Raw genomic sequence first — 19,795 nt, forward strand, 5'->3', positions numbered from 1 at the left:
TTTCAGGGATGAATACATTGTGTGAACATCTGCCATTTTTTTTTAACAGCTACTTCAGACATATTTAAACAGGTGCTGGGGTACCTCATGAAAGAGCATAGGAAATGGAACATAACAGCAGGACTGTATATAAGGTTGCTAGGATAGGTAAGAGACGTGCTCCCCAGAAGCAGTTGTTGAAAACTCATTTTTGGCTTTGTTCTTTAGCTCATTAAGAGTATGTGGTTTAGTCATAGGTCAACTTTAGCCGTATGCAGAAAAACCTAAAAACCATCAGTACTTTTGTGGCTCAATGTATACCTACATTTAATTATGTAAGCGACATTCTTTGAATTAATCAACATTCATGTTTTACTAAGAAAGCCCCAGATTGTTGTTTAGCAATGTTTTAAAGTAGAGGTTCTCAACTCTGGCTCTGTATTAAAATTGCTTGGAGAGCTTTTAAAAATAAACAATGCCCTGGCTCTCCTTTCACCCTCCCCCTCTGGGAAAAAACCCCAATTGAATTAGAATATGTGAGAAGTGGGGCTCTAGGAATCCATTCTTTTCTTTGTAATTGGTCAAGGCTCCTCAGGTAATTTTCATGTGTGGCATGATTGGGAATAGGTATATATAATTCCTGCTTCTCAAATGATCGTGAAAGCCTAGACTCTGGGGGTGGGGGGGGGGGTTTAATTCTAATTTGTTGTGAACTGATAACTTTAAAAAAATGCAATCAAAGTGAATTATTAGGAAAGTATAATTTACATTCCAAATTGATATTATTAGGTTCAGCAGAAATAAAGATTACTCCGTAAAATTGCTATAACTGTTTCTAAATGAACCAACAACTCGCAGATTAGTTCTGGTTCATGATCACACTTGAGTAGGACTGTTTTAAACCATTGCTTTGCCATGATAAGTTGTTAGTTACTGATATCAAAATGGCATGCAAGTCAACTTTCACCTTAAGACTTTCTCTTTGTAAGTCCAAAACTGTAGGAAAATATACACTCTAGGAAATTATTTTTACCCACCATTGACCCAGAATCTCCTTTGTTTTAGGCACTCTGCAAAGTTCAGAAATGATTAAAAAGAAGCTATGGTCCTTTTGTAACTTTAGGGAACCAGAGATAACAAGATAGAAAGGTGTGTCTAATTCATGTAAGCTTTATAACTACCTACCTATACTAATATTCTTAATTTTACATTGTTAACATAACTTAGATTTAAATACTGTTTTTATAATTCTCAGAATATTTTACTTTGTAATTTTCTATGTATTTTTATTTAAATTATATAAGTGATCTTCATAACAACCTTGTGTGGTGAGTAGGACAGTGATTTTCACTCATATTTTACAAAGTGGAAAGTGAAACATGCAGCTTACATGGTAGACCCGGTCTTGCCTGTTTTAATTTGAAAATACAAAATAAGAAAAACGTTTTCTGACTCAATTCTAGTTCTGTTACTACCCTGCAAGGTATTTCCAGAAATGTAGTAACTTCCAACATTGTGCAGTAGTGGTCACGTGGCATGATGGCTTAAATTCTGCCGTGCTTTATAGACAACTTCTCTAATTGTTTAGAATAAATTTTAGGCATAGGCAGATATTTGATGCTGACTATAAACATTTTTTTTTTTTTTTTTTTGTGGGAAGAAACTAAAACGTTCTTGCACTGGAGAAAAGTGAGAAAATAAAGAAGAGGTTAACAAAAATTAAAATTAGATTTTCTGTCTCTCTCTTTTTTTTAACTGCAGAATTTGTTTAATATGGTTGTTGAAGTACCTCGGTGGACAAATGCTAAGATGGAGGTATGGATATATTCTATTAACATCAAATGGAAATGGTAATCATGATACAGAAACTTTGTTTCAAGTAGTATGCCATAATATTTTGAACTTGGGATGGTGACAAATGAGTTTATAATGAAAATAATTGAAAACATTCTTGTAAACTTATTTTGAATTTAATTTCAAAAAGCACAATATTATTCAAAGCTGAATTTATACTTCAAGGACAATGTTTTCCATTTTTGCTTCTCTAGTTTATTATATACATACTTAATTTTTCTTGACTCCTCTGTTTTTGAAAGTGACAGATATTTTCAAGATTTACTTAAATGGATTCTGAGATGTAGGAGGGGAGACCCCCCAAAAAACCAGAATTATCTTCTGGAGGGCAGGCCCCTTATCGTACAGGCTTCCACTACAAGAGGAGTGTTCTAGGAACCCATCTGTATCAGTGTACCAGCTGGCATTGTTGTGAGAGGCTGTGTTCTGTTTCAGTTAATTTTTTTTTAAGACTCTTCCAGTGTGTTTGCCCATTTTGTGATGGGTGATTTACCAGCACACCTACCTACACTGTGCTGAGTGTTCAGCAGTTTTTGACCAAAAACATCTTGACCCCCGTGCCCCACTCTTCCCTATTCACTCGATTTTGCCCCAACAGACTTTTGTTTCCCCTGATGCAAAAAGTCCTTAAAGGGAAATGTTTTGCCGATGTGGAAGAGGTGAAACAAAAAATGGCAGAAGCACTAAAAGGCATAAAAATTGAGGAGTTCAAAAACTGCTTTGAGCAGTGGGGGAAAATGTCTCAATAAGTGTATTGCATCAAATGGAGAGCACTCTGAAGGTGACGGAAGTTTAAATATGTAAGAATAAATACACAATTTTTAATAAATAAAGTTCAGGGGTTATTGGAGGTCCCTCCTCATATTTTGTTCATAGATACAGCTGAAACTTATTTATTTGGGGCATAGGGCAATTTCAGTTTCTAAGAACTTAATTTTTCTTTAGATTTTTTTTCTCCTGTGAATGAAAGCATTTTCCTGGCCAACTCTTGATTTATGAGCACTATCTAAGAGCATCTTCTGTTCAACTGATTAGCTTTTAAAAAAAATCTTTTCCTTGAGACATGAATCTATCAAGAGCTTCTCTTGCTTTTCAGAATGTTATTGTTCCATCTTTATTTAGGTAAGATCCATTATAGTTCTGAGTGAAATTTAATTTATGGCACTTATTTTTTTAGTTATTTAAGCCTTCTACAACTTTGGATTTGATGGCAAGTATCATCTCAAGTATTTAAATTAAAGGCTGTTATATACATGTATATTTTTCAGAATTTCTATTTGGAGAATTGTCAGTAATTTTACCAGGTCCTGGTAGCATTTTTTTTGTTAATATTTTAATAGAAAAATGTTGGTCTTGCTTCAACTATAATGTTTCATCATTCTGGCTGCTCTCTGCCTTCGCCTAACTTAAGCAGTGCTTATTTATTCAAACATGGCATCAGTTATTTTTGTTCACTTTATACAATAGGGGCTTTTTTCCCTTTTTGCATGGCAATTTGGATATGTTTGGTAGGAAAGTAACTTGGATATGAAATCACTTGATGAAAATCTTTGCGTTAACTTTGTTGTAAGATTGATGGTAAAAAGTCTGAGAATAGTAACAAAAAGCAAACTGATTAATCTTTATTCTCTTGCCATTTCAATTATTTTATTTGTGTTAGAAATAATGAGTGCATAAATAATAGAGGGCTTAAACATTTAATCTGATATTTCCTTTCCAGGTGGTTAATCTTACACAATACTCTAAATTAGAAATAAGAACTGGCTTAATTTATTTTAAAGTACCTTTGATCAATAAGTTGGAATATGACTATACAGTCTGATAATAGCATATCTTAAAAATACTATTTAAAGACAGGATTAATCATTTCTCATCCTCCTACTCACTTTTCTCCATGACCTGCTTAGATTGCCACGAAGGAGCCATTGAATCCCATTAAACAAGACATAAAGGATGGCAAGCTACGCTATGTGGCGAATATCTTTCCTCACAAGGGTTATATATGGAATTACGGTGCCCTCCCTCAGGTAACATTTTTGTTGTAATGGTAAAACTTTTCTGTCTCCTGAAAAAAATTGCCTTGTAAATCCTGTGAACTACTTGAATTTAAATTGGTACTGAAGACTTCAGTTTGAGAGATTTGTACATTTAAATTTTTCTAATGTGGAGTTTTATTGTGTCAATAAATTTTTTTAACACTGTATTTCTATCTATACTCTAGTTCTTGGAGTTAGGTATAGAGAACACTCACATTTGGCATTTTGAACACTTTTCTTTTTCTGGGCTTGGCTATTAACATTCAGTGAAAAATGGTTTTTCTGCTTTATCTGCAGTAATTTCTTTGAATATGACAAGTAATGGTTTTATATAGTCATATAGTAGCATGAATTTTAGTTTTAAAATTCTAACAGGTGCATTTTTTTAATTATTAACTTTTTTCCAGAACTCATCATGAATTGAGTTAGGCAACAATTATTCCCTATTATGAATTTGTAATTTTAGTGGGAAACAGTGAAAGCAAGGACTAAGTAAGAGTAAAGCAGCATTCCTATTGGAGAATGACACTATTACTTTTCCTTCTTTCTTGTCCCTTCTTGTTTTCTTCTCTTTCTCACTTCTGGGAACTGATAACTATTTCCAGATTATTTAGTGAGTAAAATTCAGAATATGCAGAATCAATTAGCTAAGTTTTGGGGACATAGAGAAGCATGTTTCCTTATGGTTGTAAAAACCATTAGACCGTTCATTAATCTGGATATTTAATTTTTGTATTTTTATTTAATTAATTAAATTATTGGGTGGCATTGATCACTACGGTCATATGGGTTTCAGGTGTGCATTTCTGTGATATATGATCTTTCAGTTCATATTGCATTGTGTGCCCACCACCCAAAGTTAAATCGTCCTCTGCATGAAGTTCCAGGATGCTTTGGGGGAAATATCTGAGGGAAGGGGACTTGCTTTATCCAACGCAGAAACACAGCTGCCCACGTAGAATAAACATTCACAGGAAAAGAAAAAGGAAAATTGTTTTCTAAAGAGTCAGACTGCCTTTGATGCAGTTAGACCACCCACGCAGATAACATTCTTTGTTAAATAAACACTCCTAAAGTCACCTACTAAGAATAAGAATGTCTGTTAAAACTATGAATGCAGATTTTCTGCACCCCAGGTGCCTAAGTAGACATTCTGTTTGACCTGGTGAAGGGGTAAAATAAAATTATTAAGCTTAGGGAATACTGTCCACATATTAAGTGACGAAGTGATGGGTTTTGGAATTAGATTGCTACTTACTAGTAAAGTAACCTTGGCCAAGTTACTTTGCCCTTCATTGCTTCACTTTCTTCATCTGTAAAGTAGAGATAATGAAGTACCTACTGCATATGGTTGTGTTGAGGTTAAATGAGCTATTGTAGCCTCTTCTTAGAATAGTGCCCAATGGGTGGCAAGCACATTATTGTTACTACTTGTACTTTTGTTATTATATGGTCTTTTTTCTAAAGGAACTTAGAGTCTCATGGGGGTGATTAACAGCTAAACCAGTGGTAACAATGGAGCATAATAGGTGCTACTCACTCACCTACTAATTCTAAGCTTTTGTAGTTTGTTTATTTAAAGGACTGAAGAATTTTTATACTTCTTTGGATATGTTTGAAATTTCAAGATGCTTTTATTTGCTGTTATATTAGTGTGTTAGGTATAGTAGTTCCTACTTAATTACAACAGAATTGGGCTGCCGTAATCTCATAAGGCACCCTGTATTCACTGTTGCCTACCAAAATTTCACACTCCATGCAGCATCTAAAGTAACATTTTAAAAAAATAAATTTGCTAATGTTATGCATATATGAGAATGTTTTAATGGTTTCTTGTTGCTAAAAGGATACAATAAAACACTCTTAACATGGCTTTTCAACCCTGCATAATCTTTCCCTTGTCACAGAGCTGTTCATTCATTCAGTACGTGTATGTTGAGTGTCTGATGTTTGCCAAGTAATGTTCTAAGTACTAAAGAATAAATAGTGATAAAAGTGACAAAAATTCTCTTAAGACTTTTATCCTGGGCAGAGACAGACAAAAATAATTTTAAAAAGGTACTCCATCCGATGGTGGAGTGTTAGAAAAAAATGAAGTAGGAAACGGGGCTAGGGTGTGTTGGGATTGTTGCAGTTTAAGTAGGGAGAAGGTGTTATTTGAGCCAAGGCCTGAAGAAAGAGAGGGAACAGGTGGTATGGACGTCTAGGGGCATTCAGCAAGAAACAGCAAGTATAAAAGTCCCACGTAGAAGTAGGCCCAGCCTGTTTGAAGAACGGAAAGGAGGCCAGAGTGGCTAGAATGGAAGTGAAGAAGAGGAAATAGACCTGTATTCTCTCTACCCATTTATTTATATTGGCAATTTTATTCTATTTTTTTTTTGAGATAACATTGGTTAATAACATTATAAAAGTTTCCAGTGTACAACATTGTAATTCAGTATCTATTTGCACTGCCAAAAGTCTAGTTGTGCTCACTGCCAAAAGTCTAGGTGCTGTGTGTTAACATACATTTGGCCCCCTTTACCCCTATTCCCATCTGGTAACTACAAGGAGATGTTACCTCATACCTGCTAGATTGACTATTATCAAAATGACAAGAAATAACAAATGCTGGAGAGGGTATGGAGAAAGGGAACCCTCGCACACTGTTGGTGGGAATGTAAATTGGTGCCCAGTCTATGGAAAACACTGTGGGGGTTCCTCAAAAAAAAATTAAGACTAGAACTGCCCTATGATCCAGTTATTCCTCTTCTGGGTAGTATGCCAAGAATATGAAAATACTAATTTGGAAAGATCCATGCACCCCTCTGTTCATTGCAACATTTACAGTAGCTAAGGTATGGAAGCAACCTAAGTGTTCATTGATGTATGGATAGATAAAAAATAGTGTGTGTGTACACACACACACACACACACACACACACACAACTAAATACTACTTAGTTAAAAAAAAATGAAGTATTGCCATTTGCAACAAAATCTTGAAGGTATTATGATAAATGAAATACCTCAGACAGAAAAGGACAAAACCTCTATGATTTCACTCATACAGGAATATGATGGAAGAAAGAAATTACAAAACAAAAACTCTGCCATTTTTAACCAGATATCTTTACTGTGTTTTTATACCCAAACTGATCTTGTGTGCATGTGTGTGTGTGTGTGTGTGTGTGTGAATGTGTGTCAGTTTTCAGCAAATGAATACATTACAGATTGCATAGGAGTTATTTACCCAAAAAAACCAAAACCAAAACAAAACAACTAAATTGATTAATGTTTATAAAAAGTAGAAATTAGGCCAGTTGTTTATGTGAAAGGATAGCTTGCCTCTCTGTACTTATTAAGACAGAATGAACCTGTTAAAATGGAAGCGAGCCCCTGGTCCATTTACATTTTCCATCTTATCTCCAACGCCCACCCCCCGCACCCCATCGTCCTCCTGCCCCTGCTCCCTCACTGCCAACAGTGGCCATCTCCTTGTTCCTCTGACACTCCAGGCCCGCCCCGGCCTCGGGCCTCCACATCCACTTGTCCTCCAGCTGGAACGCTCTTTCCCCAGGATGCATGGGGCCTCCTCCATACATTTGCTCAGGGGTCACCTTCTTCACCGTGCCTGCCGTTTACACCTTTAATCCTGCCTCCTGTACTCCCATTCCGCCTTCCATGCTTTACTTTTTCCCTTTTTCATAGCACCTACCAACTTCTAACATGCTATGTAATTTAGCTATTTATATTTATTGTTCATTCTTCCAGCCAGAATGCAGACTACGTGAGGACAGGGATTCTCTGTTTTGTTCAGGGATGTCTTCCAACCGCCCAGCTTAGTGCCTGGCACAGAGTAGGTAGTCATTCAATATTTGTGGAATGAATAAACTAATGAACGCATTGTGTGAGCTGCATTTTGTTTCATAGATGTGTTTGGGTTTTGCCGCTCTCTTAGGATTTGTCTTGTAACAGCATGAATTTGTTCAGAGCAGTTACCAAGCCAACCATGTTTGCAAGAACATTTAAGCAGCAGAATACTGTTTAAGGAGCAGTCTCTCCACTTAGCCTGTGATTCATCACTGTGCCATCATTATTTCAGACCTTCAGCTGTCTAGACTGCTTAACGTTAATAACTTCTCCCGCACTAGCAATAATGCCTTCCTCAGAGTTCGAGTTTGGCCTGGGCAAAAATCATGTTTTTCTTCCTCTAATCTTACTGAGTGAATGTTTAGATTAAAAAACATCTGGATAATGTTAAAGGACTAGAATCACTAAATTCAAGATTTCTTCAGTTTTAATATAATATTGCTGTGTGTATTATTTTGAATTTTATTATAAATTTGGTTCCTTGACCCCATTTTATTATAAATTTGGTTCCTTGTCCATTTAGTACCACTTAGTATATATAGTTGCTATATTATATAACCTCTGGGGCTCAGTGACTAAACCTCTCTAGATCTGTATGCTCACCTCTGTCTGTCGTACCACCTACCCGCCAAGGTTATTGTGAATATTGAATGAGATGATCAAAGCCAAGTGTTTAACCCCACAGTGAGTTCTCAATCATATTATCTCAATGATGATGACAGTGTTGCTACTGGTATTAGCTGCTAATCGTGAGACCACTGGTAGAGGCTTTTGCTCCAAATTGAAGCTGGTAAAGTACAGGTAGTGACTGAAGAGCTCTTCCTTCCTTTGACTTGCTGACCAGAATCCTGATTAATCAGGAAGTCGTTTTCAAGAAGCACCCATGTGTATAGCTCTGTACAGGTTAAAGACTTAAGGACCAGAGCCTAGTGATTACAAATGTATTGGTTAATATTTATGGATTGTAATGTAATGTTCTCAAACACCTGCACAAGAATGAGTAAGGTTTGTATTAGGCTTGCTCAATAATCTGTGAACTGACTTATTTATTTTTATAGCTTTATAGCCATCCTTTCTATGATTTTAACATTATTTATATTCCTGTTGATAGGTTGCTTTTATTTTATCTTTTTATGCTTTTCTTGGGTCCATTCTAAAATTTTTCTATATACATAGTATATATAAATATATACTCCTTTGTCTATACCTGTGAGTCACACACCAATTTTACTTTATTAGCTATTCCCAAATTGTTTACGAAAGAAGCTGTAATAATATATACTCCTACCTGCTTTAGGAAGGAGGAACTTCTCTGATGTTTTCAGATTCTGCTTCTAGGTTTTCTGATTCCAATTATCTTCAGTCCCACCTAGGTATCTCTAGCCATTAAAATTAACTTTATAGCATTTGTGACAAATGTTAAACCTTTTATTAACATGACATTCTTCAGGGTATTGCCTCTGCCCTGTGTATCTCTGCTCTGAACTCCTGGCCCCGAGTAGGCACCCAGTGAATATGTACTGCATGAGTGGATGCCTGGTGACAGGTAGCAGAGAACAAGAAACAGTGAGGGGAGCAGCAGGGAAGAAGACAGCTCCACAGGAAATAGGAGGTTCTGAGAGGAAGAAAAGTATTTAAAAGAAGAGACCATGAAATAGAGTAAGGTTATATATGAAAGTATTGCCATTCAACTATTACTTAAATTTGGGCATCATGACATAATGATTAACAATAGCATGCATTCTAATCCTCTTGCCACCATTCAGAAACTATGAGCTTGGGCAAGTTTAAACTGTACTTCTGTTTACTCATCTGTAAAATGGGCTTAATAATGTTACATTTCTTATGGGGTATATGTATGTATACATGTATATAGGTGTGTGTGTGAGAGAGAGAGAGAGAGAGAGTGTGTGTGTGTGTGTGTGTGTGTGTGACTTAGTGTCTCTCACCTATAACCAGTATGTAAGGTTAATAATTAGGTTTATTCTTCTTATATTTTATTAGTACTATTAGTATTTGGAGTATTGAAATGTTAGATATGATTTACTGATATATATATATATTTTTTTCTGTCTGAGTGGGTTGTTTTTTTGCTGAATATGCTATTATTAGGATTAGAAGAAAAATGTAGGGTGGGGCAAAAGTGTTTACAGTTCTTCATGTGGAAAATAATGCAATAATTAATCAATACTAATACTAGATTAAACTGTGTTTTGCATACTCACAACTATAAACCTTTTGCCCCTCCTTGTGTTTGACTTTATCTAGGGTTTAGCTCTTTAAGTAAGAGTTCATTTTTCATTCTTTATATAAAATTAGAGGAACTAAGCTTAGATAATGTGAAATTCTAAATGATAATTTTGAGATGACACAGTCTCTGCACATCTTATAACATAAATATGAGGAAAATAATTTTAGGGAATTTCTACGGTCCCATTTAGACTCAGGTAATTATGAAGCTTTTTGGGAAAGGTTGTACCTAGGGGATATTTAAACTGGATAACAAATTTTGTTATACCATCCATTCATTTATAAAAATGTCCATGTATACAAATATCTTGTAGCCAACAAGGTATAATCTTTTCAGTAACCTAAAGAGTTGATATCTTCATATTTTTGTCAAAGTCTTAAGAGTTGATGGAAAAGCTAGACGCTTTTTTAAATGGAATGAAATGAGACAAAAATAAATTTTTATTTTCTTTGGTAGTCACGACTTTGTTCTTCAGTTTTTAAAGGGAAAACTAGGCTTCTTTTGGTAGAAGTTACTTAAAGAATAGGAAATTTATTTACAAACACAGAAAGCCAGGCCCGGTGCTGCTCCCTGGTCAAAGGAAGCGGCGAGTGCAGGAAGCAGCAGTTGGGGTAGTCATTGGAAATGGGACGCAGACAGTGGGAACTTCCGAACTGAAACCCTCAATGTGAACATGAATTTAGACACTGACTAAACTTAGAAGAAGAGTATGTTTGGAAATACCACCCACTTTCAGATGTGATTATACAAACAAATGAGAGACAGAGGGGAGGAAATACTATAAATATCCTTTAATTATTATTATGTTTAAAGATGTATTGGTGTGTTGGCCTTAAGCCTATACAATATCTGAGAATTTTTCTTTGGATTAGGGTTATCTATAAAACTTCATGATCATGTGCAGAGATTAAAATACATTATAGTGAGTATTAACCTATATTGTCTGCTCCCCTACCCCTTTTTAGACGTGGGAAGATCCCCATCGAAAAGATAAGAGCACAGATTGCTGTGGAGATGACGATCCTATTGATGTTTGTGAAATAGGCTCAAAGGTTTGTTTTATAGACTGTGTTACTCTTGCATGTTCTAGTTTATTCATGCCATAAAATTTCAGTTCTCTTTGGAAGGCACAAGTTCTTCAGCTCTTTATAGTTCTAGCCTGTAGATCCCTCTGGTATCAGTCCCTTTTTGTATCTTTACTTTTTTCTCTTAACTAGGGGTTGGTAATTATAGCCCAATGGCAGGTCAAATCTGGCTCACCACCTGTTTTTATAAATAACCTGGCTACACCCATTTGTTTACATATTGTCTGAGAGTTGTAGCAGAGACCATGCAGCCTGCAAAGTCTAAAGTATTTACTGTTAAGAGATTTTACAGAAGAAATTTACTGAGTTCTCTCTTCAGTTTCTTGCCCATTATCCAAACAGCAGATGCAAAATGGATGAAAGCCAGCAGGTCCCTTTTTGTGTGTGCCTCCTTCCAGATTGCCACGTCCCACTAGGGAAAGCAAAACCCACAGGTCCGTAGGTTGCTGCAACCCATAGAATTCTATGAGTCTTTGGTCAGTTCTTTTTTCTACTGCATTTATTACTAATGTATGTTATTTTCTATAGACATTCGACTCTTTGCACTTTGTTCGCAGACCCCAGCAGAATGTCTTGTCTTTAATTTTGTTGAGCTCAGAGAAACCAACAGATGAGAACTCCCTCAGCTTTTCCCCTTACACTGCCAAACTACCTGTGCTTGCAAACATTGTTTCTCCCCTTCCCTCTGTTACTGTGAGAGTTGTCTTTTTTTGTCTGAGACCATTGCTTCTACCTGTGCTATAAATCCTGTCCCTTCCTGCCTCTGGGTGATAGTATTTTTCTATCTTTCTGCTGTCCTGTATTTATAACGTCTCTTTCTTTATTGTCTTTCTTCCACATGTCTCCTCTCTTCTTCTCCTTCAAATAAAAGCTTGTAAACAGAGTTTTTCCCACTTAATCTTCATCCTATTTCTAAATAGTTTTCATCCTGCCATAATTTCAATGAAACTGTTCTCATGAAGGCCCTTAGTAACTTTTCTTTTTTTAGTCAAATCCAACAGGCCTGTTTCATAAATTTTCTCTGGTGATGGAACAAACATCCAAACCTGTAAGAATTTTTGTGAGTTTGAGTCAAATTGATGACAATTGCCAGGAAGGAAAATCTTAACAGATTGAGAAAATTCTCCAGAGAATGGCAGTTTTGTACTTATTTTATACCAGAATCAAAGGAGGAGACATAAGGAAGGTTACATGGAATCTTTTGGTGGTAGGTTAAGGAGGCAGGAGAAAGCAAAGCAGGGATATCTCTGAGAATGAGCAAAAAGTAAAATGGATAGACACATACTTTTACATTGGTGGGTATAAGAGAGTTGACAGTTAACAACATGGTGACAGTAACAATGAGGGGTTTTGTAGTCTCTGCTTTGGTGCAGTGAGGGGTCTGGGAAAAAGGAAATGACCCGGACATTCCAAAAGTATGTTACTATAGATGCAAAAAGACAATACTCAGGCTCAGTTAAGGTAGAGATGGACCTTTGTCAAGGAAGATTCCAGCCTAGGATAAGACTACCCGCCATGACTATTTTAGTTAGGAAGTTTTAATTTCAGACTATTCTTTGTGGTTACTTTTAGTTCCCTGAGTTTGTAGGGCCCTCCTGAGCTTGTCAGGTCTGGTGTGTAGCCCCTTTTTAATCCACATGTCTAACTTAAATTGATATTATCATTTTTTACTGGGCGCCTTGTCTTTCTTTCTGAGACAGACTCTTCACTTGACTTTGATTGTGTTATAATATCTTGGATATTCTCTAATACTGGTTCCTTCTTGGTTTCTTTGGCAAGCTTCTTTTCTTCCACCTATTCCTTAAGGATTGCTTTGCTGGAAGATTGTCCCTTGTCCAACTCCTTCCCCTATTTTAGGAACTCCGTTGGTAGCCCAACCCCAAGCATTCCTAGTTTTGCTCTCAGATTGACATCTCCATCTCAGACCTGTGTGCTCATCTGGCTGCTTCTGTGCTTGGAGGTCTCCACACATCTCAAACTCATTCTGTCCAAAACTGAGTTCATTTTTTTCTCCTCTCGTATTACTGGTAACTCCTCTCAGTCTTTTCAGTTCCAGAAACTGAGGGGTCATCCCTGATCATTCTATGCTTTTCTTCATCCCATTAATCCTGAAATATTAATTCTATATTCTTAATAATCTTTAAATCTATTTATTTTTTTCTTAGTGCAGCCAGCTTTGTCTAGTCCCCTATTTTCTCTCATTGAATTATTCCTCCTACTGACCAGTTTCCTTGCCGAGCCTTGGTTTCCCTACCATCATTTAAGACTCTTTTCCTGCTTTACTCTTTTAAAAAGTGCCTAGGCTCTGCTGCTTTTTCTGATTTCCTCTCTTAGCACTCCTGGTTTGCACAGCTCCCTCCAGCTGCACTAATCCTTCACTTCCTATAATGCATCTGCTTTCCATTGCGTCCAGGCCTTTGCACAAGCTCGTCCCTCTACAGAAGAATGGAACCTTCCTCCTTCACTTCTGTTACTTCCCCCTTTTTTTCTTTCTCTTCACCTCCCCCTGCTCATCCTTCAGACCTCAGCTAAAATGCCACTTCCTCTTGGAAGTCCTCCTTTATGCCCCACCCCCAACTTAATACTTGCTCTTGTGTGCTTTCTTGTTAGTTACTGTGGTCTATTGTTTGTTTCACTGTCCCCTCTATGAGATATAAGCTAGCAGCTCTGTGAGAGTAGGTCTCACCATAGCAGTATGCCGCTCAGTGCCTGGTACATAGCATGTGCTTAATTTAAGAAATACCGCATCGAATTATTACTGAGTCATATTCTTCTAGTTAAGATTAAAGCAATTATAGGCTTCTACATTGTTTAGGAAACAGTTTACTCTGATTCTTTGTCACTTTATTTACCATAACTTATTTTGTCACTCTCCTTTTTTTCTTTTTCTTCTTCCTCATTTTCTTCTTCTTCATCATCATCCTCTTAGATTTTCTTCTTTTGCTTCTTCTCCTGTTCTTCTACTTCTTTTTTCCCATCCTCCTACTCTTCTCGCCATCCTCTTCCTCTCTCCCCTCTTCTTTTCCTTCTCTCTCTCTTACTCCTTTTATGCAGGAGAGATTCCCATCCAGCTTATATTTCTGGTTTTACACACAGATAGGGACAAACAGGGGCTAGGGTTCCTGTGTTTGTGAGACTGTATTTCCTTTATCTCTCCAGCAGAAATATATCACATGGTTAGTGTTCTTTCAAATGTAAGCTATAGTTTAAGAATTTATCTTTCAGACATTTTCTCCCCAGAGGGGTGTAGTAAAGTGTATCTAAAATGAATAGATTAGAAGGAAGGAAGGATATATATATTCTAATGAATACATCCTGTGTTTAGACTCTGTGTTACATACATTAGTCACGTTCACATGTCCTATATCATGGTAAGTAAAAGTCACTAAATTAACTAACATTGCATTGATGAAAACTCTTACTCTGAGGACGTAATCTCTGGGGCCATTCAGTTCATATTAAGTGCAGATTAATTTAAATTTTTATGCAGATATTAAGTATGAGTGAAAAGATTAAATAGAAGTACCTTATTTTCATTTAAAATTTCTAAATTTTATGTAAAAATTTGTCAGTATGTAATTAATGAGATTGGTAACCAGAATAACTTACATGAAAATTTATGTACCCAATAATATGATTTGTCTTAGTAACACTTTGTTATTGACAAAGGAATCACTCTAAGAAAAATTGATATAGAGGTTTTTAAATAAACCTGTCAAAGTTGCTAAATCTGCAGAATAAAATTAAAGGTTTCAAATATAAATGATTTTTAATAAGGCATATATAATTAATCTTGAAAGTATACTTTTATATTTTATATAGAAACTTGGTAAATAGCAGGTGTTTGGTATATTATTTCTGAAAAACATATTGACTCATTTTTTATGGAAATGTAGTATTGATTATAAATGGTCATATTAATATACTTTTGGTTTAATGCTAATCATATAATGTAAGGTATAGGAGAAAATCCTATGGATCAAGAGCTACCAAGGGAAGGGAAGACACTATAGAATGGTGAAATAATAAATAATTTAAAAGAAAAAATGAATTTCTAGATACTGTAATTTTCGGTAAGTAAAATATTGATTGTTTATTTTAGAACTTACTATTTTGTAGGTCTGGCTACTATTTAAACCTAATAATCACTGAATTTTTTTTTCAGACTTCTTATTTTTACCTGACTCTGTTTTTATGTTTGACCCAAATTCCTTCTATTTTTAGGTTTTTTCCTTCAACAATATTTATTTTTCAAGAAAATTTTAGTTTTATAAGTGAAAACAAAATCAGGCATCAACCTTCCCTCACAATCCTGCTATCCTGATAAGTCTTAATGTTTTTTACCGATGTTTTCTTCCTCCTTGGATAAATACATAAACATTTTTATTTTGTTGGGCATTTTTCCAGTTTATTTTCTGTTACAGTTGATATAGTTAAAGGTTTCCCTGAATATAACTTTTACGTTTTAGCTTATTGGGGGACAACTGGATGTGGCGGGCAGAATCCTGAAATGGTCCCCCCAGGACAGCTGCCCTGGTCTCTGGAGTCCGTGAATATATCATTCCCCCGATATTAGCACAGTTTACTTTAAAGTAGGAAGGCGATCCTGGATATCCCATGCAGGCCCATTGTAGCTACATAGGCCCTAACAGTAAGGAGTAGTGGTAGAAGAGGAAGTCGGAGGTTCCAAGTGTGAGGAACAGCGACACACCATTGCCGTGTGAAGGCGGAGGAAAGGGGGCCTGAAAAGGAAGGCAGTTGGCTCCTGGTTGCGGAGAGCCATCCCTTCTTGACATCTAGCAACTTAATGGGGACCTCCGTCCAACACCTGCAAAAAACTGAATTTAAGTGAATTCTTCCTTTGAACCTTCAGATCGAAGCCCCGCCTGGCCAACCCCTTGATTTTGGCCATGTCAGGCTGTAATCTAGCCATGCTGTGCCTGGACTCCTGACCCATGGAAACTGTGAGATAATGTGCACTATTTTAAGCCTTTAAGTTTGTAATATATAATTTGTTACACTACAATAGAAGCCTTATTCACAGGATAACGGGCCTTAAACAGTTTTCCTTTCCATGGTTTTCTTGTTTTAATGAGTCCAATTGAAGTTTTACCCCATTCTTTAAGTTCTGATCAGCATAGAACTGTAGTTGTAGGCCACTTACAGTGGACAAGTGTGAGCTAAGGACATGTAGAGCCCAGAGAGGAAAAATACTAATGGATCTGTGGAAGACCTCTTACATTCTAGTTCATGTGCATGTTATTTCCTTTGCTGTATACTTCAAGAAAAAACTGCTACGATTTCCATTTTACTATTGAGTTAACCAAGCCCTAAAATATTGAATGAAGTAGTTTGTCTAAGGTCGCCTTTGGGAATGGTTGAGGAAGAATTCAACCCCACATGTTTGTGACTTAATCCTATCTTTTGAAATCTTTTCATAATAGCTAGAAAAAGTCAGTAATGACCCTGTTCTGATTCTTTCTAAAACCTTGTGACATATCTATGTTCTTTTTTTCAGAATCTCAGCTCAGTTTTCAAACACGATGAGCTATATGGTTCCCAAAGATTTAGTAATAGAATCTGCTTTATACATTAGGTTCCCTGGAAGGGTAGACTGAAAGTTTTATAATGGAACTGGGAAGTTTCATCTTATAGCCAGATCAGTTTATTCCTTTAGTTAGAGATCTGAAATAACATTTAGTCGTTATGAAGTGAGTACTTAATTGCTATATGAATAAAAGGTTTTTGTTGGAACTGTGCTCCTTTTGTCCTTGGATATGCAAAAAGTCCTTAAGTCATATGTAAGGATCATGATGGTAGGAAATGCCTTTAACACCACATTGTAAATGGGCAAAGGGAAAGGAGCAGAGTCCTGGAAGTTGATAGTAGACTTAAAATCACAAATAAGAGACATTTTTAACATTAATTTCCTTGAGGGCTTATGTATCATTCATTTGGTGTCTTCATTATATTTTTGCCATTAATTTGTTGAATTGATTTAGAATGAATTGAATTGTGGGGGGTTCATAAGAATTTTGCTATTTGTTCCTAAGCATCTAATCCAGAGTTTTTGGTTTCACTGAGACTTCCCTTTCCAGTCTGTTAAGGCAATAAAACAAGGCAATGGTTTCTCTAATCCCTTTCTGTTGCTTATGAGATCAAAGAACATGTATCGTTCTGATGAAACTTGATAATCCCCAGGCATACTTCCTGCTTGCCCTGGTAACCATAACAATCTGAAAGCTTCTCTTATTCTTATGATGTCTGATATTTCAAAGTAAATTAATTGTTGTGAATAAAAATAAAACAAGTTAGAATGTGCTTTTTAAAACTATATACGTATGACTCCTAGTAATTATGATAGACACCCCTGCCACCAAAATCTACTGCAGGCTCCTTGTCTTTGGAACTGACATTTTGGATGGATAATTGTTACAGGGAACTGTCCTCTGCAGCATCGCTGGCCTCATCCCACTGGGTTCTAGTAATACCTCCCCAGTTTGACAACCAAAAAATATCTCCAGACATTGCAAGATGTCCTCTAGAGGGCAAAATTGCCTGTAGTTGAGAACCAGTGACCTAGTTTATCGCTACATTAAACAGTGTAGCCAGCCTTTCATGGTAATTATGTGATATGATAACTTTGAACATTTCTGTTTTGTAAAGGATCTCCTGGTATGAGGTGTGTAGGTCTCCCAATAAGATTATAAACCTTTGAGAACAGGGATCCTTTCTTTTTATATACATAGTGTCTGATATGGTGCTGGGTACTAATAGAGTCTAAACATGTAAGAGTCTAGTTAATCTATTTGTGCATATTCCCCTAAAAATGAGATTTCAGTTTAGTTTATGCAACCTCACTAATCTGTAAGCTAATTACAGCTTCATACAGATATATAGTAAAATTTTAGATTTATTTTGCAAATGTTCTAAAAAGATTTATTTTGACTTTATGGCTTAAGGTTTGAATTTATTTTCTTTCAAATAATTTCAAGACACAAAAGTGATTTTCTGTGCATACCTTGCTTTCCAAATGTAAAGCTGCATTTTTTAAAGGTTTTATTTATTTTTAGAGAGAGGGAAGGGAAGGAGAAAGAGAGGGAGAGAAACATCTCACAGATATGTGAGAGAAACATTGATTGGCTGCCTCCTGTGTGCTTCCCGACCAGGGACCTGGCCCGCCACCCAGACATGTACCCTGACTGGGAATTGAACTGGCAAACTTTCTCTTCAGGGACGACACTCAGCCAACTGAGCCACACCAATCAGGGCTAAAGCTGCATTTTGAATAATGAAGGAATGTATTCTGAAGCACGTTTTCAAATTCCAATTTCCAGTGAAATTCTATAGCTGACTAAATCTTTAAAAAATAAAAGGATATAGAAAGTATGCATGCATATAAATTTGACACAGACAACTTGAAAGAATTGAAATTATTTTAGCTCATGAAACATCTGCTTGAACATCATGTTATTTCTTTGTTTTTCTTAAAATCTTTTAAAAACATTTTATGAAGACTGGTTTGTCTGTATCTTTAACATACTAGTAAGTCTTTAATTGTCATTCATTAGCTTCTTAAGGCTATATTCTAATATGTTAAAAATTTACTTTTCACTGTAACTGAAAAATGTGTTTTGAAAAAATGGTACTATGAAGCAATGTAAAAGGATTCTCAGGTCTCTTTTTAACCCTAAGCAGCAGAAGCCAGGGGTATATTAATTAATGATATACATGGGTTTATTTGCTGTGTAGTGTGAGTTTCTAGGCCCAGTACATTAAATTTCAAGATCTATAAATAACTTTAATTTCTAAAAAAGGATCAAGATACTTAATTTTAAAAGGCATTTCATAAAAGTCTTTATTACTGTTTTTACATTATTATAAATTATTAAACCTTTATTAAATTTCAATCTGTAGTGCCTTTCATCTTTAATGGATTTCTATGAGATATGAGTAAACTTCTCCAAAGCTTTGCAAATGCTGAATTTCTTTTCTCTTTCAAGGTTCTTTCTCGTGGAGAGGTTATTCGTGTGAAGATCCTTGGAATTTTGGCTCTTATTGACCAGGGGGAAACAGATTGGAAATTAATTGCTATCAATGTGAATGATCCTGAAGCCTCCAAGTTTCATGGTAAGTCTACAACTGTCCAGAAACAGACATAAATAAGTGTATCACTGGAATTCTTAGAATTTAAAAAGGGATTATGTAAAACACATTGTATACATTTGGAAGTTAAATTTGTAAGTTTTGTTTTTATTTACTCGTTCTCCATGGAATTTGAAGGGCATTCCACTGTGACTGTGCCTGAGTTGTGTCACGCCGCTAGGAGGAACAAGAGAGAAAAAAAGGATGCAGGCAGACAAATGACATTTCAAACTAAACATACATTCTGAAGATGCCCTTCCTCCTCTCCTTCCCTCCCTTTCTTCTTTTCTTTCTTAAAACTCTCTTTTATTTATTTGAATAACAGGGGAAAAAAATAAGGAAGGAGTGCTTATCAAGGACATAAGCTGTTTCTACACCTAGTTTTTGTTCTGTCCTGTACAAATGAAGGGAAAAATAACTGCCCCCTAAGAAAATTTTGATGTCCCAGAAATGTAAGTTCCAGAAACTGCTTGGTGTGATGAAGAACTAACTTTCTTTGGAGTCAGACAGACTTCAGTTTAAGTTCCATCTGTGTTGCTTTCTACCTGAACGACTCTGGATAGATCATTTAACCTTGCTGAATTTCAGTTTGC

General features: G+C 35.9%; 1 protein-coding gene across 3 annotated transcripts in view; it reads left to right on the plus strand.

Annotated features, from left to right (window-relative positions):
* PPA2 (inorganic pyrophosphatase 2) overlaps positions 1-19,795 on the plus strand; it is an 88,967-nt gene that overhangs the window by 20,373 nt on the left and 48,799 nt on the right. For all 3 annotated transcript variants that reach the window (XM_054591663.1, XM_054591665.1, XM_054591664.1), the window contains 4 exons: positions 1,741-1,794; positions 3,741-3,860; positions 10,938-11,024; positions 19,061-19,187. In XM_054591663.1, the coding sequence (XP_054447638.1) occupies positions 1,741-1,794; positions 3,741-3,860; positions 10,938-11,024; positions 19,061-19,187 (388 nt within the window). The remainder of the gene's footprint in view (positions 1-1,740; positions 1,795-3,740; positions 3,861-10,937; positions 11,025-19,060; positions 19,188-19,795) is intronic.

Source organism: Pteronotus mesoamericanus, unplaced genomic scaffold (assembly GCF_021234165.1).
Source record: "Pteronotus mesoamericanus isolate MK-2021 breed Mesoamerican mustached bat unplaced genomic scaffold, CSHL_Meso_final scaffold_232, whole genome shotgun sequence".
Taxonomy (NCBI): Eukaryota; Metazoa; Chordata; class Mammalia; order Chiroptera; family Mormoopidae; genus Pteronotus; species Pteronotus mesoamericanus.